At 35.6% G+C, this 27,676-nt stretch overlaps 1 protein-coding gene and 1 long non-coding RNA gene across 6 annotated transcripts in view; one reads left to right on the plus strand and one right to left on the minus strand.

Annotated features, from left to right (window-relative positions):
• The window catches only part of LOC141376202 (uncharacterized), a 55,128-nt gene that overhangs the window by 24,579 nt on the left and 2,873 nt on the right, over nucleotides 1-27,676 (plus strand). The window contains exon 4 of one of the 3 annotated variants that reach the window (XR_012385627.1): nucleotides 9,145-10,371. This is a non-coding gene — a long non-coding RNA (uncharacterized lncRNA). Of the gene's footprint in view, nucleotides 1-9,144; nucleotides 10,372-27,676 lie in introns of those variants that run through there. The other 2 variants (XR_012385625.1, XR_012385626.1) reach the window with 2 other exon arrangements.
• hdac4 (histone deacetylase 4) overlaps nucleotides 1-27,676 on the minus strand; it is a 399,927-nt gene that overhangs the window by 8,061 nt on the left and 364,190 nt on the right. For 2 of the 3 annotated variants that reach the window (XM_005172529.6, NM_001039358.2), the window contains 2 exon segments: nucleotides 15,289-15,407; nucleotides 11,511-11,644 (listed from right to left, as the gene is read on the minus strand). In XM_005172529.6, coding sequence (XP_005172586.1) covers nucleotides 11,511-11,644; nucleotides 15,289-15,407 — 253 coding nt within the window. 3 annotated transcript variants of the gene reach the window in all.

Below are 27,676 nucleotides of genomic sequence, written 5' to 3' on the forward strand. Positions count from 1 at the left end.
ACATCTCTTGGACTAATGATATCTACCTGGCAGTCAGTGCATGAACTGTAGGGTTGCGTTTGTGCTCTAACAGCTGTCTGACAATGCTCTGTGCTTTGTGGCGCGTGGGCAACAAGAGCTGAACCTTACGACAGCTCAAAGACCAGAGGAGACGTCCCAAATGCGACGCTGCATTCCTCATGTGGAATGAGGCCATTTCCCTTTGGCTCTACTCTGCATTTTTTCACCACCAATGCAGAAATAAAAGGTCTACGGCCAAGCGTTTCATAAGCACAAGAAACGTGCATGCCTCCTGCCATTCATCCTTTACAAAGCATTTGCTTGAATTCATGTGAACAAGTGAGAAAAAGAGGTAGAGAGAGAATCTGTACTGCTAGCCGAGCTGAAGCTTTGGTTTATTTAAAACAAATAAGACGAGGGCAGAAGACTGGTGGAGACCCTTGCCATTCATAAAAGTTTCACCCTCATGCTATCACATTAAAGAAGATAATGGACTGCTTTCTTTATGCACGTATTTATGTATACAGTTGAAGTAAACATTATTCACCCTCTTGTGATTTTTTTTTTCAAATATTTCACAAACGATGTTTAGCAGAGCAATGAATTTTACACAGTATTTGCTAGAATATTTTTTCCACTGGAGAAAGTTTTATTTGTTATATTTCAGCTACAATAAAAACATTTTTCTATTTTTTAAACCTATTTTAAGGATAATTTAGCCCTCTTAAGCAATTATATATTGATTATCTATAGAAGAAACCATTTTTACAGCATGTTGTTATACAATGACACGCCTCATTAATCGAGTTAAGCCTTTAAATGTCACTTTAAGCTGAACACTAGAATATTGAAAAAAAAATATTCAGTCAAATATTATTTTCTGTCATCATGGCAAAGATAAAATAAATCAGGCTTTAGAAATGAGTTATTAAAACTATTATGTTTAGAAATGGTTGAAAAATCTTCTCTCCGTTAAACAGAAAATTGGGTAAAATATACAAGGAGGCTAAAAATAAAAAAGTTCATACAAACATTAAAGATACAAACACATACACAAGCCCCTGGACCACAAAACCAATCTTAAAGGGAATGATATATTAATAGTAATCGCCAACAATATAATATATTAAATTGATAGATTTTTCCTTTTTTGCCAAGAATCATTAAAGATATTTTGTTTTAATTCTTAAAAACTTAATTCTTGATTAGTAATGTGCATTTCTAAGAATTTAATTTGGACATTTTTTTGTTTTGTTTTTGTCTTTATTACAATATGACAGTATTTAGACCGGATGTGAACTTAAGAGGGGAAGGGATTCAGAAATGTGGATGAGAATTTAGGAAATCTTTCCTTCATGATTCAAAAATGATGTAGTAGACATAATAGGATTAAGATGTACATAAACAAATAAAGATATTTTGTGAAGAGTTGAGAAGACATCCTAAAATCATTTTATGTAGCAATAAATCTGAAATAAAATGATTCTTTGGTTGACATATCAAAACTTTGATTTTTGATTAGTAATGTGCATCTCTAAGGATTCAAATTGGAAAAATAAATATTTTGATCATGTACAGATCCTTTATGTATCAAATATGATGATTTACAGTAGACTTAATAGGGTTAAAATGCAAACAGTTTTAAGGTGTGTAAATGTGTATATTTTCACAAAAAAATAATAAAAAATAGGCGATGCAGTGGCGCAGTAGGTAGTGCTGTCGCCTTACAGCAAGAAGGTCGCTGGTTTGAGCCTCGGCTCAGTTGGCGTTTCTGTGTGGAGTTTGCATGTTCTCCCTGCCTTCGCGTGGGTTTCCTCCGGGTGCTCCGGTTTCCCCCACAGTCCAAAGACATGCGGTACAGGTGAATTGGGTAGGCTAAATTGTCCGTAGTAAATGAGTGTGTGTGTGTGTGCGTGTATGTTTCCCAGAGATGGGTTGCGGCTGGAAGGGCATCCGCTGCGTAAAAACGTGCTGGATAAGTTGGCGGTTCATTCCGCTGTGGCGACCCCGGATTAATAAAGGGACTAAGCCGACAAGAAAATTAATGAATGAATGAATGAATAATTAAAAAATAATTATAATAAATAAATAAAAAACAACAAATTACAGAAATTGAGAAGATGCCCTAAAATCAGTAATTTTAGGTTGCAAAAAATCTGAAATAAAACAATTTTTTGGTTGTGAGATTTCAAAACACTTATCATAAATGTTAGATTAGTAATGTGCATTCCAACAATTAAATTTGGACATTTTTTATTTATTTCTATTGCTTTTATTACAACATGACATTATTTAGAGGAGAAGCTGGAGAGTATGATAGGGAACTGGAATTGAGAAAAGTCGACAAAAATGTAATAAATCCACATGTATATAATACATTTATTTTAGCATGAGTCTTCTAATGCTGTTATTGACGCAATGTTAACAAATGTTTTATTTTAATAATGTACAGTCCTTCATGTATCAAATATGTAGTTGACTTTATAGGGTTAAGTCATAAAGAAATGAATAATTTAGGATGTTTAAATGTGTATATTTTCCCAGTACTGGGTTGCAACTGGAAGGGTATCCGCATAAAACATTTGCTGGATGAGTTGGCGGTTCATTCCGCTGTGGTGACCACTGATTAATAAAGGGACTAAGCTGAAGGAAAATGAATGAAATGAGTATATTTACAGAAAATAAAACCACAAGAGACAAATCTTGAGAAGATGCCCTAAAATTGGTCATTTTACAACAATCATATTTACAATGTTGCTTTGGTGTTGAGAAATTGTGTAGTGAAAGTATTATTGGGTTTGTATATGAAGAGGGCGACACGGTGACTGTCGCCTCACAGCAAGAAGGTCTCTGTTTCGAGTGCCGGCTGGGTCAGTTGTCATTTATGTGTGGAGTTTTCATGTTCTCCGTGTTCGCTTGGGTTTCCTCTGAGTGCTCTGGTTTCCCTCACAGTCCAAACACATGCAGTATAGGTGAATTGAATAAACTAAATTGTCCATAGTGTACGTGTGTGAATGTGAAAGTGTATGGATGTTTCCCAGTACTGGGTTGCAGTTGGAAGGGCATCTGCTGTGTAAAACATCTACAAGATAGGTTGGCGGTTCATTCTGCTGTGGCCACCCCTGATGAATAAAGAGACTAAGCTGAAGATGAATGAATGAATGTTATATGAAGTGCTCATTTGAATTGATTAGTTATTTGCGGTATTCAAAAAGTCTTATTAAACCCATGACTCTGGCCTAGTGTGGTCTTATTGAAAACCAGGAGTTTCCTACAGGTCAGATACTGCGCTGGTGTTCATCAATCTCATGAACACAATCATTCAGTCATGACAGGAGGGCAGCGCTGCTGGTGCGTGTGTCCAGCTGCTCATTCATTCACACTATCCCGCTGTGTTTTCTGACTGCAGGTCAACACTCGTCCCCTCAGGAGTCTCTGCTCTGTCCATCATCAGCCATGTGACTATCAACTTTAATAGATGTTGTCAGGCGATCAAACACGCCAGTCGCCGTCAGCCATCATGACAGAGGGATTTATTTGACTTTCTCAGTTTTTTTTGTCCCAAGCAAAAGAAAAGCTTTTGTTAGGATGGTTTCTGTCAACCTGCCCAAAGCAATAGCAAATCTGACTTTGTGAATGAGGCTGTTCTTCAAAGATGAAGGGACGAGATCGGACCGGGAAACACACTGAATAAACACGCAACACTGCAAAAAATAAAAATAATAACTTAAAATAAAAATAATAATAACTAATGCAATACATTAATCGCATTTTCGCCACAGACACATGCTTTGAGAGCCATCATGACTGAAATGAATGAATGAAATACACGGTTTTCCACCAAGGCAACGTGGGGTGCTGAGATATAATTGGGTAAAATGGCAGTGGGAGGGTTAAATGACCAAAACAAAGACAAATGTTTCAGCACGCAACGTACATTTTTCAAGCAAAATATCTGACTTTAGAATTGTTTTTCAGATGCACAAGAATGTTCACTTGGCATGTTTCTTAAATATCTACAAACATATTATGATATTTCTATGCTTTAGAATAGTCAAAAACTTACAGATGAAACCAGAAGTTTACATACACTGTATAAAAAGGCACATAACCATTTGAAAAAAAGATGTTAATGTGACCAAACTTTTTCTCTTTTAGGTAAGTTAGGATTATCAAATTTGTTTCTGTAATGCTTAACAGCAGAAAGAGAGAGATGTTTTTTGAGAAATTGTTAACTTTTCTTGAAAGTCAAGTTTACATACAATAAGATTATTCTGCCTCTGAAAAAGCACAGATGAAGGTGTCAAGGTTTTGGAAGTTTCTGATTGGCTCCTTGACAACATTTGAGTTAATTGTGGGCACAACAGAAGAATAGTATTTAGGGAAAATCTCAAACACACTGCTTCCTTATGTGACAACATGGAAAAATCAACAAGACAGAATCAACAAAAAAGCCAGATTACAATTTGCTAAGTCACACTGGGAAAAAAAGATTTTTGGAGACATGTACTGTTGTCTATTGGAACTAAGATTGAACTGTTTGACCATAATGACCAGTGTTACATTTGGAGGACAAAGGAGAAAGCTTACAAGCCTACGAACACCATCCCAACTGTGAAGTATGGGGGCGGCAGCACCAAGTTGTGGGGCTGTTTTACTGCAGGAGGGACTGCTCCACTTCACGGCATAGATGGCATCATGAAGAAAGAACATTATGTTTTTGGCCATCACAAAGCCCTGACCTCAATCCTATAGAAAATTTGTGGGCAGAGTTGAAAAAGCTTGTGCGAGCAAGACAGCCTTCAAATCTGACTCAGTTACATCAATTCTGTCAGGAGGAATGGGCCAACATTCCTTCAGACTATTTTGAGAAGCTTGTGGAAGGAGACCCAAAAAATTTGACCAAAGTTATACAGTTTAAAAGCAAAGATAATAAAATACCAAGGAAATGTATGTAAACTTTTGACTGTCTAGAAATTAATAAAAAAAATTCAATATATTTTTTTTCTAATTATTCTGGCATTTATCAAATGTAAATTATGTAGGTAATCCTAACGGACCTAAAATAGTAAATGTTTAGTATGATTTACCATCAGACATTTAAAAAAAAGGGTTATGTTCCTTTGTTTTAGAGTGTATATAAACTTGTGGTTTCAACTGTGCATGCAGCACCTTTAGTATATAACAAAAAACTTATTTAAAATTCTGGAAAAAGCTTTACTGAATAACTCCAAGTGAGTTTACTTCATAAACGAGTTTTCTGAAAACACTAAAAGCAGGAGAGTTCAATAAAATCTTAGAGATAGAGGAATCTTGCAAAACATGCATTGATTAAGACAAAGGTGTCAAAGTCAGTTCCTGGAGGGCCGCAGCTCTGCACAGTTTACTTCCAACCTTAATTAAACACACCTGATCAAACTAATTGAGTCCTTTAGGTTTGTTTGAAACCTGCATGTTATTGTGCTGGAGCAGGGTTGGAACTAAACTGTGCTGAGCTGCAGCCCTCCAGGAACTGACATTGACACCCCTGGGTTAAGATAATCACCTTCAAACAAAAAGCATGTGTCAGTCTTGTATGACTAAAACTATATCGGTAAACATCACATAATCTAAACTAGCTTTAAAACCAACACAATCTCACGGCAATTCGTAACTTTTTGATTTAGTGGCTAATTCATATGAATTCATATGATCTAATTCGTACAATTTAGTACGACTTGCTCATCCCCCAATGATGGTTGGGTTTAGGGAAGGGGTTAGGTGCCACGCCTCCTTTTTAAAATCGTACAATTTCGTACGACTAAACTCGTACGAATTAGCAACTAAACCGGCAAAATGTAAAATACGTTTTCTCGTGAGATCAGACTGTTTAAAACATATTGTTAATCTGATGTGACCTTATGAACAGTCATTATTGTTCAGAAGATTTAGGAAATCAAGCTCTGATACACATAATGACTTCTGCTGCTTGTTCAAACTACTTATTTAAAATGAATTAAACAAACACAATTCTTAAGTTTTTTTTCTGAAACAACTTAATTATATTATGTTCAATCCACCTAAATTTGCAAAAACAATTAAGTTAACTTAAACAATTTACGTTGGGACAACATGTGTGGAACCCAGCATTTTTGTACAGTGTAGGTAAGGCCTACATGTTTGCAACACAGGGGACAAGCTCATGCCGACTGGCAACAATTAGCCTATTAGGACACTGTTTATCATATAATTGCTAATGACCACAATTGGAAAACAACATCTGCTCAACCATCATGAGCTCAATGACGTCAGTGGAAGCGTCACAAACAGTATTAAACCCCAGAAAGACGGCACAGAGAACTGATCTCAGTCACTTTGTGCGGAAACCCGAGACTCATTATAACAGTGGCTCCTTCTCTTCACCTGCTTTTAAAACGCTCAGGGTACAGAGCACCGGCACACATGGGGCAGTAAAGCAGCTCCAGATGGGCACTTTTCACACCTAGATGCTTTTAGAGGTGATTGTCGCTCACCTGAATCTGATGTTTTATGATGTGATGTCTTTTAAAGTGACAAAAACATGTTGGGAAGCGGTTTTCGATTATCATGCCTTCTGTGTGTGGGGTGCCTTGAGGCTTTGTTCTTGAACCACTTCACTTCTTCATTCACATGACATGGGGTCACAAACATGGATTTTCATACGATTGCTATGCTGACGACACCTATCAAACTTAAGCCTAACATAATAGTCGACCCTATTTATTATGTATCTATCAAGTTAAACACGCTACCAAAACTTGTGAACTTGTAACTGCAGTTGCATATTGCTGCTTTTTGGTTGAAGAGTATGTAATATTGATTTTGTCGAAACTGTTCCACAAGAAAAATGACAATAAAGTATAAACTCTAAAGGTCTTTGGACACTGAAGTCCGAAATCTTAATGTGTTTTTTTTTATAGTCATATGCGAAAAATTTGTCATGTAAACAAACCTTGCACACTGAGTCCGATGTGTATTAATTAATCCATTACCAAAAAACGCAAAACATTTCGGAGTCAGTTCAAGCAGTGCTACTTTGTTCTTCTCTCTCTTCTCCAAAGTAGAAAGAGCAATAGGCCACATATCATTATCAAAGATCTGCGCTGGATTATCCCCAAATGCAAAGTTTATTTCAGGAAATCAGTGGAATTTTGATACATTGCAAGTCTTAAGTCACGTCAGAGACTGGCAGTACCTATACACATTATAGATGGCGGCCACGTTGATGTGTCGAAGCAACAAACCAAAGATTTCTATCATAATGTCTATGCAGGACATCAAATGTATTGACACACACCAAACAGCAGGGCAGAGGTGCATCAGTCACTAAATATAGCATACAGGGGTTCTCAACTGTCCGCTACAATGCACTGTGTTCATCATAAAGTTATCTGTAGCTCAAATGATGGCATTCTGGATTTAGCTTTTCACTTGTACAGTGACTGAACGGTGAAAAAAAAAAATTAAAAATCAAGCCCGGTTTAAATTTTTATGAAAGACGTACATTTCGGAACAGTGTGTTAATATGATTCATACAAAGAGAGGTCGAATAATTTTTTTTACGTGCCAAAATTATGGACAAAAATTCCAGATTCAGTGTGCAATAACCTTAAGTCTTTTTTTTTTAGTGACCGAAGTGCTTCCACTGTCCTTAATTTTAAGTTATTTTAGATAAAAGTTCTGCTAAATAAAATTATTCTGCTAAGTAAAAATAATAATTTAATACACAATTTGTACATTTGCAAAACAGTGTACAATGTTTCCCCCATTTTAATGGGATTGAATGAAATATTTAAATGAACAAAAATTTTTAACATCACTTTTTTGGGTTACACTTTATCTTGATGGTCCAGTTGAGTATTAGTAGAATATCTGCTGATACTGCTCCTTCAACAGATATTGAACTGACTATAAAAAACTTTGCAAGTACATGTCAACTTACACTAACCCCAACCTAACAGTCCACTTATAATCTAATGAGAATTAGTTGCAATGTAACTTAAATTCAACAAACGGACCATCAAAATAAAGTGTGACCCTTTTTTTCCCACCCAATACCGTTTACTGTATATCCAGACTATTCAGTGTATTTTATGTGTTCTGCACATATTTATAAATGCATACATACATGAATGTATATATATATATATATATATATATATATATATATATATATATATATATATATATATGAGAAAACATTTGTTTATATCTTAAGTATTTATATTCAGTGTAAATTAAATGTAATTTTTTAAAAAATGTATACGTTTATGTATATTAATCAGCCTGATCTCACGAGAAAATGTAAGCATTTTACGTTTTGCAAGTTTAGTGGCTAATTCGTACAAAATTGAACGATTTTAAAAAGGAGGAGTGGCACTTAACCCCACCCCTAAACCCAACCGTCATTGGGGGATGAGCAAGTCGTGCTAAATTGTACGAATTAGATCACACGAATTCATATGAATTAGCCACTAAATCAAAAAGTTACGAATTGCCTTGAGATTGTGTTGATAATAATACATATACAAACTATAGTACAAACTTCTTTTTGAATGCTATTGATCATGATTAATCATTTGACAATAATTACAGTATAACAAAATAAATAAAAATAATAATTTTATACATTTGAGGCGGCATAGTGGCTTAGAAATTAGCACTGTCGCCACACAGCAAGAAGATCGCTGATTTTGCATTTTCTCCCTGTGTTGGTGTGGGTTTCCTCCAAGTACTCCGGTTTCCCCCATACTCCAAAGACATGTGCTATAGGTGAACTGGGCAAGCTAAATTGGCAGTACTGTGTTTGTGTGAATAAGTATGTATGGGTGTTTCTCAGTACCGGGTTGCAGCTGAAAGGGCATCTGCTGTGTAAAACATGCTGGATAATTTGGTGGTTCATTCCGCTGTGGCAACCCCTGATTAATAAAAGAACTAAGCTGAATTAAAATTAATGAATTAATTCTATACATAATAATTCTAAATAATAACAGCAGGACACTATTTAATTTCCAAGACATTTTGTGAATATTAAAGGTAAAAATCTCAGACATTTGCCCAGCTAAGCAAACTGTAGGCACTGTTTCAGTAACATAATTGTTTTCTGTGGGCCTCATTCACTTGCAGACCCATGCCGGACATCACTGATGCCTCGAGTAGAGCAGCTCTATCCAGACAGCAGACTTTAGGAAATGAGAGCTCGGCCTGTACTCGGTTTTGGCCGGAAGCAGGTGCTTTATCATTGCACTGAAGCGGAGGTGAAGTTGATGTGGATCCAGTGTGAACTCTCCAGAGTCTGTTTGAAGCAGAGGCTCTAGGGAGAACAGGTGCTACACCAACACTCAATTTACAGCTGAAGTCAGAATTATTAGTCCTCTGTTTATGTTTTCCCCAATTTCTGTTTAATGGAGAGAAGATTTTTAAATACATTTCTAAACATAATAGTTTTACCAATTCACTTCTAATGACTCATTTATTTGATCTCTGCCATGATGACAGAAAATAATAATTTACTAGATATTATCAAGATACTATAGTATTCAGCTTAAAAGTCTCCTAAGCTGCCTCAATTTTGGCATCACTGCCTGATGTTTGATTGTGCCGTGTATGTTATTCGCATTACAGTATTGCATCTTTAGCTGATGTTATTGTCCATGCAGAATCTTCCAAATCGTTCACTTATGAGGTTCACTCAGATTTACGATACGGTTTAGACAGCAAGGCGGAGCCACAACACGAGCACATTTGATTTAGATAGAGTAAGGAAAGGTCCTGAATGAAGAAGATGAATAGAAAGAACAGCAGTGAAAATGAGAAATGGGAACATTAAAGAAATGCCTCTTCCTGAAACACACAGACGAGTCAATAAATAAGAAGCGTTCGCTATTCTTTCACTCCCTCCACCCTCAGACTGGACTATGAGTGTGTCGGCGGAACTTTGGTGTCGAGCCAGAGTGAAGGGAGTGCTGCTAAAAACACACACCCTGTGACAAACATCCCGTCTGTGACACCCAACACAAAAGATGGGTGGGTGGAGGAAGGACAAGTCAAGAAAAAACTGAGACTGAGGTTCGGTTTAGTAAATAGAAACAGCACCTAAAATTTTCATTGTTGTTTTTTTTTTTAATACACTGAAATGTCACAAAATGGTCTTCAAGATCATATCATAAATTCATATTTTTGTAATGTAAAATGCGGTAACACTTAAAATTAAGAAATCTTTGTTACACATGTTCCAAGTACTTACCATATTAACTATAAATAATTGCGCATAATTACATGCAACTAACCATAATCCTAACCTGCATTCTAAACCTAACCATGAAAGTACTTGTAATAAACCTTTTATGAAAACCAAAATGGACTGATTATTGTTTTTTTTTTTTTTTATTATTGACTTTTTTTTCTTAAAAAGTTATGTTAAAATCTAAAACTAAGACTTGTTTTCTTCTTTCAGATCAATCACATCAAATAGACTGCCTAATTCAAGCTAGGAAATTTGGTCAGGATAAGACCAAATATTCTTTTTTAAAATGTTAAAAATGACAAAAAGTAACAAAACTTCCAAACCGTAAATTAAATTTAGATGCACTCAAAATTAGATATTAAAATATTAAATCTGTGTTAATGCACATTTTATTGTATCACATGAGAAAGAACTGATAAAATGCTAAATGTCAAATAATAATCTTTTAAACTTTAAGCTACTTTAAAATTAAAACTGCTTTGCTACTTTAAACTATGAACTACCTAAAACAAAATTTAAAATTTAAGCTACTTTAAAATTAAACCTACTTTTAAACCTTAGGCTACTTTAAACTTAAATCTGATTTTAAACTTTAAACAACTTTAAATATAAAGCTACTTTTAAACTTTAGGCTACTTTAAACTTAAACCTACTTTTAAAATTAAGCTACTTAAAACCTTGAACTACCTAAAACTAATTTTAAAATTTAAGCTACTTTAACTTTAAAACTACTTTAAAACCTTTAGTAACTTTAAACTTAAAACTGCTTTTAAACTTTAAGCTTCTTAAAACTTAGAACTACTTAAAACAACTTTTAAACTTTAAGCTATGTTAAATGTAAAAATTCTGTTAAACTTTAAGCTTCTTAAAACTTGACAAACCTTGTTAATCTAGTTTAAATTTGGGATTATTATTATAATTTTTTTTTTTTTTGCAAACTTTGAAAAGATATGCTTAATGTTAGGATAGAAATACAATTTATGATAATGTTTATACTTTAATAACACAGCTATATAAAAGTTAATATTTTTCAAATTGTCCTCAATGCCATTAGATCTCCAAAAATTACTTTGGTTTTTAAAATTCTATTTAGTAAAATCTGCATAACCAGGCCAAAAGAAAAAAAAAATCTATACTGCTAATCCCTGGAGGAAGTATCACTCTATTCCTTTATCTTCTCCTACATTCATAAAGCCCTGTCCATCCCTGAGTCACACCCGCCGCCTGATCTCCAGTCAGCTCTTACCTCGTTTCCAAGCAAAGCAGAAACACATGCTTCAGAGGCATCGCAAATGGCGGTGAGGTCGTGACCTCCTTCCAGCGCCAGCACCAGCCGACCACCGGCCAGTCCCATCAGCTGCTTGGTCAGATAGCCAAAACCTGCCAAAGGGGGAGACGGGAAACACAAGCGGGTGTTACAGAGCGTTTTCAGAAACCGGTGGATGGCATTTGATCAAAGAAACAAGAGATGAAGAAAAAAATCAATGACAGAGATGAGGGGAAAAAAGACAGTATTACATCATATTCTCTCCGTTAAAAAGACGGCACTCTGGATTTACTGGGCCTAAAGACGTAATATGAGGCAGGTTTAATTTTAATAAATGTGGCTTAGCGTTTTGCTCCAGGCTCTTTTGATCTTTGTTTGAATATATGCATTTGACTATACCTCCCTTTCCCAAAGATTCATATTCAAGGCCATTGTGGATGATTTGATTTTGTTTTAATTCTTCGCTGGCACGATACGGCCCAATGGGGACGCTCTTCAGCACGTCTAGCGTCCAGCCCAATTCAACCACGGAGAACATGATACACACACTTGGCTCCATGTATTAAAATGCAACACAAATTACAGCAGAGACATGCCTCATTATGTGCATAATGTGCTTGTGCATATCATCCTTAAAGAAATACAATTTCCAACATGGAAAAAAAGGATAATTCATTTAATTCCAAACTTTTACGGGAACACAAAAGGAGAGTTTTGGAAAACGTTTTTGTAGAGGCTTTCCTGTGCATTATTGTGAACAAACTGTATCTACTATCTAGAGTTGAAAGTTTCAGTCTATGTGTATCAATCTATACAAGGCTCCTCGTATATAACTTTCTGTCTTGACACTCATAACTCAGCTAGATCACAGTAGTCGGGTAATATTGATCTACTTTCTGTATCCAGGACTAAGCTAACACATAGAGGGGACTGACCTTTTGCTAGGATAATATAATGTACAATATAATGCACTTTTGAGGCTTTTTAGGTGAGAATGTAGTTCTTTAGATTCCATCTATGCAGTTTATTTATAAAGATAGTGCCTATTTAAAATATTTATAATATCAGAGATTCAGCATGTCGGCATCTATCAGCCTGTCATACTGAGCAGAGCAAAGATGGTTCCACCACAAGATGACAGAGACGACAGAGACAGCATAATAAGTCCTTTTGGGAGAAAATTTCAAACTACAACCAAACAAATCATTACAAAAAAAGTAAGTGAGATTCTAAGCATATCTCTTTCTTGTTTGTATTTTGTAGTGCTGTATTTTTACCATAGTAACCTGGTAGTGTTTTCTTTGGTTTGGCTTTTTCGAGGCAAATTATTGTGATCTCCAGATTGCAACAGAGAAATAATGGAAAATCTCTGAAGACTGATGGCATTTCATGCTGTTCAGCCTTATAATCTTAAAATGTCAGCAAAATCACCTGTTTTGTCATCATTGTAGACATTACACTAGAGAATCATTCAAATGGTCTAAAGTGACGTTGGTGAAGTAGCAACTGTTTCTGCTGTTCTGACGTCAGCTGCAGATGTGTAAGTAAGTAGTTCCTTATACAAAAGGACTTTTAGATTTTCCGTGTTTGATTTCAGTTTTTTATACACACGATTATGCAGTTGAACTGCTGTATAAACGCAATATCACTATCGTAGCAGTGTGATATGGATCGTCACTGGTGGGACACAAAGGCACTCGGCCTGCGAACTCGAGCCAACGCACGCATGCCAGCATGATCAAAAGATTTCTGTCAATGGTGCATTTTAAGCTATGTAGTTAAGGGCTAATAAGAACAGCCTATATCCTAGTCCCAGTGGTGTAAAGTAACTAATTACAAATACTCAAATGACTGTATTTGAGTAATTTTTCCTCAGGAATTGTAATTAACTAAGCAGTTTTAAAAATGTGTACTTTTACTTCCACTTGAGTACATTTTTAGTGCCGTATTGGTACTTTTACTCCACTACTTTCCTTCAACCTGCAGTCACTATTTTTTCTTGTCTATGGGGATTAGAAAAATCAGTCCTGATAGAAGGTACATCACCTCGTAATGATCTACCTCAAGACATTTATAATTGCAGCAAGCGGTTTGGAAGCATTACAAATGTCCAAGAACATGTCCAAAGTCCTTGCACGCATTGACCCAGAGACTGTTTAGATGCAGGTCACTGATGAGAAGATGACGGATGTTTACTGTATGATGACCGAAATGGCCTAAACACACAGCAGGCACAAGATTTCAACGTGACGTCAGATTGACGTTGTACCCAAAGTCATAGGGACGTTGCATTTTATTAGGAAATGAAAATTCGGATTGACATCAGAACACAGCATCAGGCTAACCATCATGTCTAACCTAAAACCAACCAAATATCAGTGTCTAATGATGTTACAGCTTGTGTGGATGTTACCACTATTGACATTTATCTGACGTTGGATTCTGGTAGCCTAATGAATAAATGTCAATACTTGACGTCAATATAATATTGGTTTTAAATGTAGGGTTGACAATGGATTTTGGTTATTTTGTAACAACCTAAAATCAACCAAATATCAATGTCATTTGATGTCATTATTGGACATCAAAATAACATTGTCCCTGGCTAGATGTGTAAATTTAGTCACCTGACATCTCAACCTAAATCTAACTTAATATTAATGTCTTATGATGTTGTGTACCTGCTGGGCAATCAATGCACTACAGAATGTTACGTTTACACACATCCACAAATTACATGCAAATGCATCAGCTTTTAGAGTGTAATACTCACTACTCTTGAGTACTTTTGAAAGCTCTACTTTTTACTCATACTTTGAGTAATATTTACAACAGATAATCTTACTTTACTCACACTACATTTTTAGGCAAGTAATGGTACTTTTTCTTGAGTATGAATTTTCAGTACTCTTTCCACCACTGCCTAGTCCTGACCTATTTTAATAGCATTATTTTAAAGAGTCCTGACATTAAAAAAGCTGCTTATTTTTGTTTTTGCCTTTTAAGAACTCACATTAAACTTGTGGGTAACTCTGTAATTTCATATTAAACATTTCAAAAATGTAATAAAACATTTGGAACAACATGAGGGTGAGTAAATAACGGCACAATTGTTTAATGGATGACTTATTCCTTAAAGATGAGCAGATAAATGAAAAAACCAAGCGTTGTCACAGCTCATTGAGCCCTTCTTAGATCAGCAGATGGAATCAATCTGATTTAAAAGATTTAAAATAAAGGACAACCTGCCTTTCTTTAGTCTCTGGGCTAGTGAGCGGTGTTTCTACTTTACGCTCAAGCACTGACATATGGACAGCTTTCAGCAAAGAGATGTAATCTATAAGAGCCGGCCTTATGATCCCTCTAACAGGATAAAAGCAGTCTTTTTGGACAACAAGCACTGTACAATCATTAAATGTTTGATTTAGAAACAAGCCTGGAATGCCATCTTGATATTACACACACATGGGAACAAAAAAAAAAAAAAAAAGAGGAAAAACATTAGGGATCTGGAAGTATGAGAAAGGATGACTGGTACAATCCCTCCCTTTGGGGATTAGACTTTGCACACAAGAGCGTGGTCTCTTGTTTTTGTGGCATTAGCACATGATAAATTTAACTGAAATGAAAGCTTTTAAGACATGAGAAATGAGCCAGAGAGAAAGAGGAGTGGGACAAAGGCTGACTTCTGCGTCAGTGACTCATCTTTTCATCCCACGAGAATCTCTCTATGTACAGGGAAAAGCACAACACTCACATTTGGCCGTGAGCTTGTATCCTCCCAGAGGTGGCGGATGCCCCTCCACAGCGTCGAAGCCTGAGGAAACCAGCACCACGTCTGGAGAAAACTCATTCGCTATCGGCATCACCACCGACCTGTTAGAAAAACACAAAAAACAAAACATAAGAACAAGAGCGTGCGAGTTTCTGAAAGGACAGTGTTCATTTCTTATTTAATCATCTATTCCAAAAATGACAATTATGTCATCATTAACTCATCCTCGACTTGTTTCAAACCATGTATTTTCAATTGTTGAATGCAAAAGAAGATATTTTGAGGAATGTTGGAAATCTGTAACCATTGACTTTCATGGAAGGAAAACAGCTACTATGGAAGTCAATAGTTACAGGTTTCCAACATTCTTTAATATATCTTCTTTTGTGGGGGAAAAAAAACACCTCAAACTGATTTTTTGGGATGAACCATCCCTTTTAAATCTCTTTTTAAAAGATTTTTACTGTATGGTTGTTCAATCATCTTTTGGGGATTTTTTTTTCTTTTTTAACGTAGAAAATATTACTACATTCCTGTTACAAAAATACAAAACAGGAACAAGAGCATGTGAGTTTTTAAAGGCAGATTTAAGGGGAAAAAAACTGTCATTGTTTACTCAATCTTGACTTGAGTTTAACATTTTTTTTTATTGTGAAAAAAATATATGCTATTTTGAAGAATGTTGGAAATCTGTAAATATTGACTTCCATAGGAGAAACAACTAGTGTAGAAGTCAATGGTTACAGGTTTTCAACATTCTTCAAAATATCTTATAACAACCAAGCAAACTAACTAACTAAAACTGGTTTAAAAAGTTAAGGGTGAGTAAATTATAACAGAATTTTAATTTTGTTAGGGTGAACTCTCCCTTAAATCTTTTCATAAGAGATATTTGTATGTTTTTTCCAACTACTGAGATTTTTTTTTTTTAATTTCCGAACATTTTTTTAAAAGCTTTTTTTTGTCTATCAACATTATATCATCATTACTCATCATCAACTTTTTAAAACAGTTCCAAACCATTTTTTGAATTGTTGAAAGCTATTCAGCTCTCCTTCATTTTCTCAGGCCATACACTTTTTACAGTCTGCTTTAAACAGTGTTCAGTCTCGTCTTAAGGATCTTCAACTGGTTTTAAATGTAGACAAATCTGGATGAATGATTTTCACAAATTGTCCAACTCCTGTGCAAAACCAAGCATTAATTACCACTGCCCAAGGTCAAGAAATAAATTTAGTGTCCAGCTATAAGTATTTAGGCTTTCTACTCGATCAGGAGCTTTCCTTTAAGAACACATAGCAAATATGGTTCGAAAATTGAGGTTAAGCTTGGGTTTTACTATCAAAATGCATCCTGCTTTTCTCCTAAAGCTCGCAAACATTTGGTGTCTGCAACATTTTTACCATTGATTGACTATGGTGATGGTTTTATATATGAATGCTTCGACCAAATGTCTTCAGCCTTTAAACTCTGTCTATCACAGGTTTGTTACAGGCTGTCAGAGACTTACTCACCATTGTAAACTGTATGTCAAAGCTGAGTGGCCTTCTCTGTATGTAAGAAGGTACACCCACTGGATGACTGGTCTACAAGGCTCTTCTAGGCCTGGTGCCTTCATATCTAAGTTCCCTTCTTCATTAGTCAAAAGCCAGTATGCTCTACGTTCAAGTGAATCTTATCATTTGACTGTTCCCCGGATTCAAACTGAAATAGGGAAGCGAGCCTTTATTCATGCCATCCCTCATCCTGGAATACTCTTCAGTCTGAACTAAAATGTCTGAGCTAATCCCAATTACATTGTTTCACTCTATCCTTTTTAACAAACAACAACAGTCCATTTCTCAATGTATGTGTTTTTAATATATTTTAATGTGGTATAGCTGGACAACTAACTGTTGTTGTATATTATCTTAATTTTCTACTTATTATAAATATTATTCGTATTTTTTTCATAAGTCGTGTGTTGTGGACCTCTTGGTCAGGTCACCCTTGTAAATGAGATCTTGATCTCAATGTTTTTATTTATCTGGGTAAATAAAGAAACATATAAATAAATAAATATAATTATTAGCCCCCCTGAATTTTTAGACCGCTTGTTTGTTTTTTCACCAATTTCTGTTTAACCAAGAGCAATTTTTTTCAACACATCTCTAAACATAATAGTTTTAATAACTCATCTCTAATAACTGATTCATTTTATCTTTGCCATGATGACAGTAAATAATATTTGACTAGATATTTTTCAAGACACTTCTATATAGCTTAAAGTGACCTTTAAAGGCTTAACTGGGTTAATTAGGTTAACTAGGCAGGTTAGGGTAATTAGGCAAGTTATTGTATAATGATGGTTTGTTCTATAGATTATCGAGAAAAAAACATAGCTTAAATTGGCTAATAATTTTGTTCCTAAAATTGTTAAATCCGTTAATAATTGTTAAAATGTCGAAATTAAACAAATAAGACTTCCTCCAGAAAAAAAAATAAAATTATCAGACATACTGTGACAATGTCTTTGCTCTGTCAAACATAATTTGGAAAATATTTAAAAAAGAAGAAAAGAAATTTGAAGGGGGCTAATAATTCTGACTTCAACTGTGTGTGTGTGTGTATATATATATATATATATATATATATATATATATATATATATATATATATATATAAAGTAACTAATCGCAAATGTATTAGATCATGTAAATTTAAGTTAAATCTACAGTATGACTTAGCATAACCCTTAAAATAGTGCACTTGCGTCATGTGAACTACTTTTATCATGCTTTCATGTTTTTTTTTTGTTTTGTTTTTTGGACCTGACATCATTCACTGACACTTCAGTAAACATTCAGTCTCTTTTACAACAGAAATCAAATCACATGTGCTTGGAATGACTTAAGGCTGAGTAAAGGATGACAGTTTTAACTCCTATGTGAAAAATCCCTTTAAGCGTTCATGGCAAACGACCCAAAGATGATGAAGCAGTGCTACTGTCAGTTAAATATAGTCAAAACACCAGTTGAAGATCATGGGAAGAGCAAAAACATTTCAATTCCAAGGAATAAAACCAGATTCTGGATGATTCATGGGATGTTTGTGGTTTTTACGGCTCATTCTGTGGTAAAGTTGCGATTGCTGAACCAAAAATTGCCTGTTGCACAGACTGGCTTGCCTGGAGCTGAGCAGAGACCGTATGACAACAAGACTGTGTGTGTGCTAGACATGGGTGACATACAGAGCATCGCAGTCATTGCAGAGATGTGTGGATGCAGTCCTCCAAGCTTATGGGAGTCATACACAATATTCATTCTTTTTCCACTTCACCATAACTTTATATTCTATACTGGACATTATTTCTGTTAAGTGACAAGACTTTTCGTCTAAGCAAAGTCAGACCTTACTGTCCTAATTAAATCATTAAAAATCAAGGCATGATCATATTTTATTTTGGTATAACTGTAATCTAGAGGCTTTTGCCTTTCATAAAAGCCAATGCTGATACAAAATAACCAACAAGAAATCAAGTTATTTGTTGTCCCTAAAACTTGGATATAACAAGACTTTTTTCAGGTAGTGTGTATATATTTAAAAATACATACTTTTGTGCTTTATTGTGGTTATCATGAGATTTACAGATACTAATGATGACAGTTCATATGTAGATACAAAAAAGTGCTGCATCTCTAGATATAATTATCTGTAATATTTCTAGAATAAATTATTTGAGCTTAACATATGCAGCACAGAAGTAAAGATATTCAGCCATCGCTGTAGCTGAAGGAAAAGAAGATAAAACGCTTAAACTAATCAGCCATGAAGACAATAAATGTATAAATGATGCAATTTATGGTCGTTCTATGTTCTTCAAACCATTCTAGATATTTTTCCTGGACAAAGTATTATCAAATCTGTATGATTCCTTCCCCATTTACTGATATAGTGCCAATTTTACTTATATATATATATATATAACTATTTAACACAACCAGAAGTTGACCAATGTGCTGCACAGTACAAATCAAAACAATTTGTGTGTGTGTGTGTGTGTGTATATATATATATATATATATATATATATATATATATATATATATATATATATATATATTATAAAATGATAGCTAAGACAATTTTAACTGATAAAATGCCAAATCAATCAAAGTTTTCAACCTAGATTTAAAAACAGACAGGGATGAAACAGATCGGATAAAGAGGGGCAGAGCATTCCACAACCTAGGACCAGCTACTGCGAAGGCACGGTCACCTCTGCATTTCAGCCTTGACTTAGGGATGCATTTACAGTCTCAGGTTAGATGACCGAAGAGACCAACCAGGCTGATGCTCAATTAACATGTCTGACAGATAAGAAGGTTCCGGGTCATTTAGAGATTTAAAAATCAAGAGAAGCATTTTAAATGTCACTCAATAGAGCGCAGTGCAAAGAGCGTAAAACTGGGGTAATGTGCTCATGTTTCTTGTTACTGTACCTGTTAAAAGCATTGCAGCAGCATTTTGAACTAATTGTAACCGGGATATTTTCTGACTAATGCCAAAGTATAATAAGTTAAAGTAGTCCAATTTAGTGGTAATAAAAGCATGGGTTTTATTTTCTAAATTTTTTTCTGGATAAAATAGGTTTGACTGTTTTTAAAAGTCGAAGCTGAAAGAATAGGGACTTGACCACTGCATTTATCTGTTTGTCAAAGCTCAAGCCATCATCAAGAATAACACCTAGATCAGGGGTCACCAATTCTGGTCCTGGAGGGTCTCTGCAGGGTTTAGCTCCATTTTGCCTCAACACACCTGCCTGGATGTTTCAAGTATACCTAGAAAGACCTTGATTAGCTTGTTCAGGTGTTTTTGATTAGGGATGGAGCTAAAATCTGCAGGACACCGGCACTCCAGGAACAAGTTTGGTGATCACTGACCTAGATTTTTTTTACCCAGGGCTTCATAGAAAAACTTAATTTTTCTAGATTAACTATGGGTGCTCTGGAAGAATTTGACAGGCCGAGCAAAATCAATTCACTCTTCCTCTCATGAAAATCTAGAAAGTTCAAGCACAACATATAAATCCCTGTATGATCACAAAATGGCATCCTTTCAAACTCTGAACTGATATTATTAAGTGAAGTTGAAGTAAAACTTATTGTAAACAGTCTCAAACTCATGCCAAACTGTATCGCACACATGCTACTGTACTGCATTCATTTTTTCTAGCACTGTACAGTCCTGACTAAACCATTTCCAGATTGTGGAGGCAGATGCCAGATTGTAGATTTTATCCCTGTTATCGCAGGAAGACTAATTTTTATTGGATGAGAACATTTTTACAGGTGTATTGCAGGCAATGATATATCACTAGACCCACATGGAATCAGATTTTTCCACACATTTTTTTCTCCCATTATTGAGTTTATTTTTTACTCATGTAAATGTGTGTGAATATCCTTTATTATATATTTCAGCTATATTATTAACTAATATGCAAATGTTTTATAGGATTATTTTACAATACAGTTTGTAAAGTAATAAAATCTGTCTTGTAGTAGATATATTGACTTTTTTTTTTTTACCAAACAAGTGGATTCAATTGGATTTGCAATGCAAACCTTAAATGCAAGTGTAGCGCCCTTTCCCTGTGGCGTTGGAAGGGCCCTGAATTCTTATAAAGTGGATCACTCTAATTTGTAATTTAACCCAAAAAAGAAACTTATAACCTCATATCTATTAATATAAATAATAAACACAACCAATCTGGTACAAAATACTTTTAAATAATAAGTACAAAATACAATTAAACAAACAAAGATGTGCAAACAAAAGAAATAAAGGTTTGTTTTAAAATAAAGCTTATATTTCTCCCTCTATCAAACTCAAATAAACAGCAAAATCCACAGTTCATTTGGAAAAGCCCAAAAATAATCCATATAAAATGAATAAAATAATTAACTAATCCCCATTGCAGGCCTGTTTCGGTGCTGGTGTTCGTAGTTGCATTAAAACACAGTTGCCCCGTTACCCAAAGGGCAAATAAATTGCAATTTACTTTAAACCAGAGCCCTGGGAACATGTCAGAAACGGAACTACAGTTCAGGAGGGAATAGAGGAGAGTCAGCAGTAGGATGTCACGTACATTGCTGCCAGAGGAGCCACTGAGCTACTTTATGACATGGCGTGTTATCCTGGTGAAAGTAGCCATCAGAAGATGGGTACACTGTGGTCATAAATAGTTGGAAATGGTCAGCAACAGTACTCAGGTAGGCTGTGGCGTTGACACAATGCTCAATTGGTACTAAAGGACGCAAAGTGTACCACAAAAATATCCAAAACCAAAAATCAGCTCTTTGTAGGCAGTGGGTTTACTCACTTGTACAGCTTTTTATACATATTTCCCATACAGTATAAACCCTACACCCAAACCGATCCTCACAGGAAACAATCAATATTTTAACATTTTTAAAATACTTAATTTGGTGCGATTTATGAGCGATTTACATAATAGTGGCCACAATGTGAGGAATACAAGGTATACACACATCAGGGCTCAACAATAAGGACTGCCTGATGGCTCAGGGCCAGCGTGAGAGACGCTTGGGACAGTAGACAGGATCACTACTGGCCCGATTGGGATAATGCTGCCTTGTCACTGAAGTTTTATTTGACTGCGACTATTTATCAGTTGCGTGCATTTTAAGTTTGTGCTTTTAAGTCTTTAAATGCTACCTTCTCCATGACGTTGTGAATTGATTAGATTTATCTGATTTGATGTTTTGAGCATGCTAAATTTTCCCGTATCCTGTTAACAACCAGTAAAGTAAGGTGACGGCAACATCAAATTAGAAGGGTAAAGGAAAATGTCTGGTTCTAACGTCTTGGAAGCAGACATTTACGTGGGAACAATACGACAAAAAAAAAAAAAGAAAAAAAATGAAGTGATGTTTTGAACAAGTTGGCAAATTTCAAACTGAAATAAAATACCCGCACATTTTTCATTCTGCTATTTTAGTTTTCATAACATCTTGAATTTTGCTCATTATACATTTATTAACATTTCTTAAATATTTAAATTCCAGATTCACAGATGTTATTATTGACACATTGTTTAAAATATGTGGCTAAAACAACTATTAACTTCTCTTTTTTTTGATGGGGCCAGTGACAATTTTGCCAGGCCTAGTAAAAATCTGAATCATTGGCCTGATTTGACCAATAAAAAAAATCCTTAGCGCTGAACCCTGCACATGCATACACAATCACACATACACATGCACACGCCTCAGATTCTGTTAGTCTTGGCAGTGGCGACAGGACTTTGCAAGGGTCATCAAAGCTTGCATCGGAAGAAGACGACACGCACATTGATCAGATGGAGGATTTTTTGACTGAGTTTCTGAGTTCGGCCGGGCCCTGCATTCCTCCTGGCCTCACAGCTGTGAGTCTATATTAAGACGACAGATTTGTCTTTCTGAAGTGCAGCTGGAGAAACTGGAGGTTTGACTGGGCTTGGCGCTCTTTGCTCCAGTGTAGGTGTAGTTGATGCTACAGGCCTGATTTGTGTAAGACTTCATTTCCATGGAGATTTGTTAATAAAGACGCTCTGCAGCAGAGGTTTATGGTGTGTTTGTGTGTGTGTGTGAGAGGGGGACTGGGGTAATAGTCAAAACAAACAAAACAGGTGATTTTGCTCACATTTTAAGCTTATAAAGCTGAATGGCATCAAATGCCATCAGTCTACAGAGATTTTCCAGTATTTCTCTGTTGCAATCGGGAGATCACAATATTACTATGGTATAAATACAGCACTACAACATACAACAGAGAGAGATCAACTTAGAAAGTCATTTACCTGTTTAATAATGATTTGTTCAGCTGTAGTTTGAAATGACGCTGTTTTTCACTTAGGGCTTATTATGCGGTCTTTGCTCAAAGACAGGCTAATGGCCGCCGCCACGATGTCTCTCCGAAATGATAAATACTTTAAAATAGGCACTATCCTTATAAATAAACTGCATGGTTGCAATCTAAACAGCTACATTCTCGACTAAAAAAAGCCTCAAAAGTACATTATATTGTCCAACAGAATATTTGTCAAACTGTAGAGTGTCCTCCGCCTGTTATTGTATGTGGGCGGAGTAATACACAAGGGTGAAGTGTTAATAGGCTGGACGAGTGCCGTTACTGCCAGAATATTACACGGCTATCAGCCAATCAGATTCAAGAACCAGACAGAACTGTTGTATAAATATACTGCTAAAGTATATACGTCTATCTAAATATTAAATATTTTTATATATTGTATTTATATATTCAAAAAAACACCAATGCTCCTGAAATGCTAATTTATTCAAATTAAAAAAGGGGCTGACACAAAGTCAGTTATATTGTATCTAAAAAATACTAATACAATAATACTAAATATTTCCCGTATAATTTATTATAAGTTACATTATTTTAATATATTATTTATTAGACATTTGTTTTAAATTGAATAAATTCTCTATTTATTTTTTTGTTGCTAAAAGTAATTTCATATGCATCTTAATATTACATTAATTAAAATGTACAATTACATGAAAGTGATAAACATCAAGTTATTCAGCAAATGTATAAAATACTCACTGCTAAATATTCATTCTAAATTATGGAATTTATGTCTAATGAAATAGCGACGCAGTAGCGCATTAGTGGTGTTGCCTCACAGCAAGAAGGTCGCTGGTTCGACTGAGTCAGTGGACGTTTCTGTGTGGAGTTTGCATGTTCTCCCTGCATTCGCGTGGGTTTCCTCCGGGTGCTCCGGTTTCCCCCACAGTCCAAAGACATGCGGTACAGGTGAATTGGGTAGGCTAAAATTGTCCGAAGTGTATGAGTGTGTGTGGATGTTATCCAGAGATGGGTTGCAGCTGGAAGGGCATCCGCTGCGTAAAAACGTGCTGGATAAGTTGGTGGTTCATTCCGTTGTGGCGACCCCGGATTAATAAAGGGACTAAGCTGAGAAGAAAATGAATGAATCAATCAAAATGAAATCAAAAGTAAAAAATAGTAAATTCAGAAAAATTGTATTGACTTTTTTTTTACTACAAAGAATTGTGCCGACTATAAAATACCTTCCAAACGTTCTAAGTTCTGAGAGCACTGTGTATTTTAGGATAGTTTCTCCCCTAATTTATTAACATTTTGTTTGATTATTTTAAATTTAGGACCTCAAAATCTAAAGAACAAAACCAAAATCCCTCTAGAAATCAATAAACGGTCATGTTGTTGACTCATGAATGCTTCTTACAGGGAGGTTTCTTTCACACGCAGCTATTCAGCAGTGCATTAACCATGATGCCCAGTTACACAACATCCTTCAACGCTGGTTGGATGTGGTTGGAACTTCTCTGCCTTCTGGAACATGGCACTTGTCCTCTGGCCGCAGGTGGGCAAAAGGCCCAGATACTTAAGTGGCCAAAGTCCACAGCTGTGCCTGAAATTTTCCACCCTGAAACACCAAACCTCACCTCAAATCCACCCTGTGCCCCACACACTGCCCAGCTGACTGCACTGACTGACCCACTGGAGGTCTGAAGGGATCACAGCAGGCTTTGAGTCACAGAAAAGTGGTGGAAATGTCATCACAGTGCTGTGATGGGAATGCATGTTTTAGTGGTGTCTGGGAAAGCACAGTGATGTCTGTGTGGGCAGTGAAAAGAAGCTAGCTTGCCGCTATTTTGACAGTCAAAGTGGCTTGTCTTAATGCATGTAAAGTGAACTTTAAACTCATTATGTATATTCAGGGTATATGCAGGAATCCTAAAGATAATTTTAATACCTTTTTAAGACTTTTTAAAGATATTCTTAGAATATTTTAAGACCTCATCACCACATCAAGTTTTAATCAGTATCAAGCCTTTAACTTCATGAACAGTTGTAAATAAACAGTAGCTAATAACCAGTTTTAGTTAAATAAATCAATGAGGCACAACCATGCAACAAAACTCAGATAAGCTCAAAAGAAACAAAGAAAATTACGTGGTTGTTTTCAGCAATAGACTTCAGTCACTGTTTAAACTCGTCTTTTTCCAACCAGGAGAGTACGCAAACTGACATTTTCCCTTTCTGCCATCTGTTTCGCTCTATGGTTTCGCTACATGTGGAGAGCGTCACATCACCTTCCCTTGTTTATCGCAAATTACGTGACATCACCCGGACGGAGGAGTTTGGCCAGACGCGCCCCAGTCCGAACCAATCGCGTGCATCAAGCATAATATTAGGAGGAAAATAAATATATTTATGCTGTTTTGCAGTCAAGCACTTTGGACAATGCTTGAACAAAATTTAAGACCTTGTAAAAACACGATTAAGACTTTTTAATACCTTTTCAGGGGCCTTAATTTTCTCATAACGTATTAAGCAACTTTTAATACTTTTTAAGACCCCGCAGCCACCCTGATATCGAAACTTTTATTTTGGATGCAATTAATCATTTAACAGCACTAATAACTTTATTTTAGTAACAACAATTAATGACAATAATAAGCACTATGAATTTAAAATGCTTCCAGCCCAAAAAGGGGTATTTACAGCATGGTGTAATGAAGTAAGGCATAATGAAGATCTAGGTAGCTATTCTCACTGAATAAAGCCTGACAGCTTTATCAGCAGCGCATTGTGAAATGGAGTGCTGTTGTATAAGACTGGAGGGCTTCATACTGTGAAAACAACCAGCTAGATGTACATTATCCAGCTTATTAAATGTCTATACAACACTAAAAATTAGACTCAAAGACAATGATCTGAGTTGTAATAATTTCTTAAAATTTTAAAAAGATGTAAACCAACACTAACCCACTTATTATTCAATCGCAAGATGGCGACAAATAGTCAAAAGAGTTGTGTGAAAAACAAATATGAAAATATAAATAGAGATATATTCAATAATGGTCAACATGATTTAAAGTACCCATGTGAGCCCTGTGTTATTACGTATTAGTTTCAGTGGTTGTTATCTGTGATTATTACATGAATGTTTGGAATTCTCAATTCTAATTGGTCAGTTGCGACATTCCAACGTATGCTAGTCTGAAATAACAACCGCTGAATAACGCAGGCTCATGCGGGAACTTTAACTTGACCATCAGTGAATATGTTCACAGCCATATACTTACATCTACATTCATATATTCAAGAGAAGGTCTATTAATGAGGTCTTTTTAAATACTGGGTTTTAAGTATAAATAGGGTTCAATTGTGTTTTTAACGTGATTTATGTAATGACATTGAATTTATTTGTGTTGCCTGTTTTATGGGGTATGTGTGATGTAAACGTTGATGTGGTTGTGTGGTGAAGCCAAAGATAATTTTGCACTTGTGGACGATAAAGAAAGCAAAGTTTATTGACAAATGCAGTAACTAAAAGAAAAGAGCTGATGTTTTCTCAAAGTTTGGATATTTTCCACCCTAAAGTACCAAACCTCACCTAAAGGTAGAGTGCTTTATTTGGCCAGTTTCGTTTGTCAGCTTTGTGTTTTTAACAGTTTGGCACAATCTTATGATTGAATAATGTCTAGGTAAGTGTATACTTTAGCTGTTTTCATTTCTGTCAGCTTTGAGTTTTTGACTGTTTGGCGCCATCTTGTGACTGAGTAATGTTAGTGTATACTTGATCAGCTGTTTTCATTTCTGTCAGCTTTGAGTTTTTGACTGTTTGGCGCCATCTTGTGACTGACTAATGTAGGTTAGTGTATATTCCATCAGCTGTTTTCATTTCTGCCAACTTTGTGTTTTGACTGTTTGTCACCATCTTGTAACTGAATAATGTCTAGGTTAGTGTATACTCCATCAGCTGTTTTCATTTCTGCCAACTTTGTGTTTTGACTGTTTGTCACCATCTTGTAACTGAATAATGTCTAGGTTAGTGTATACTCCATCAGCTGTTTTCATTTCTGCCAACTTTGTGTTTTGACTGTTTGTCACCATCTTGTAACTGAATAATGTCTAGGTTAGTGTATACTCCATCAGCTGTTTTCATTTCTGCCAATTTTGTGTTTTTGACTGTTTGGCGCCATCTTGTGACTGAGCAATGTTAGTGTATACTTGATCAGCTGTTTTCATTTCTGTCAGCTTTGAGTTTTTGACTGTTTGGCACCATCTTGTGACTGACTAATGTAGGTTAGTGTATACTCAATCAGCTGTTTTCATTTCTGCCAATTTTGTGTTTTTGACTGTTTGGCGCCATCTTGTGACTGAGTAATGTTAGTGTATACTCCATCAGCTGTTTTCATTTCTGCCAGCTTTGTGTTTTGACTGTTTGGCGCGATCTTGTGATTGAATAATGCATAGGTTAGTGTATACTCCAGCAGCTGTTTTCATTTCTGCCAGCTTTGCATTTGAT

Source organism: Danio rerio, chromosome 9, assembly GCF_049306965.1.
Source record: "Danio rerio strain Tuebingen ecotype United States chromosome 9, GRCz12tu, whole genome shotgun sequence".
NCBI classification, from domain to species: domain Eukaryota; kingdom Metazoa; phylum Chordata; class Actinopteri; order Cypriniformes; family Danionidae; genus Danio; species Danio rerio.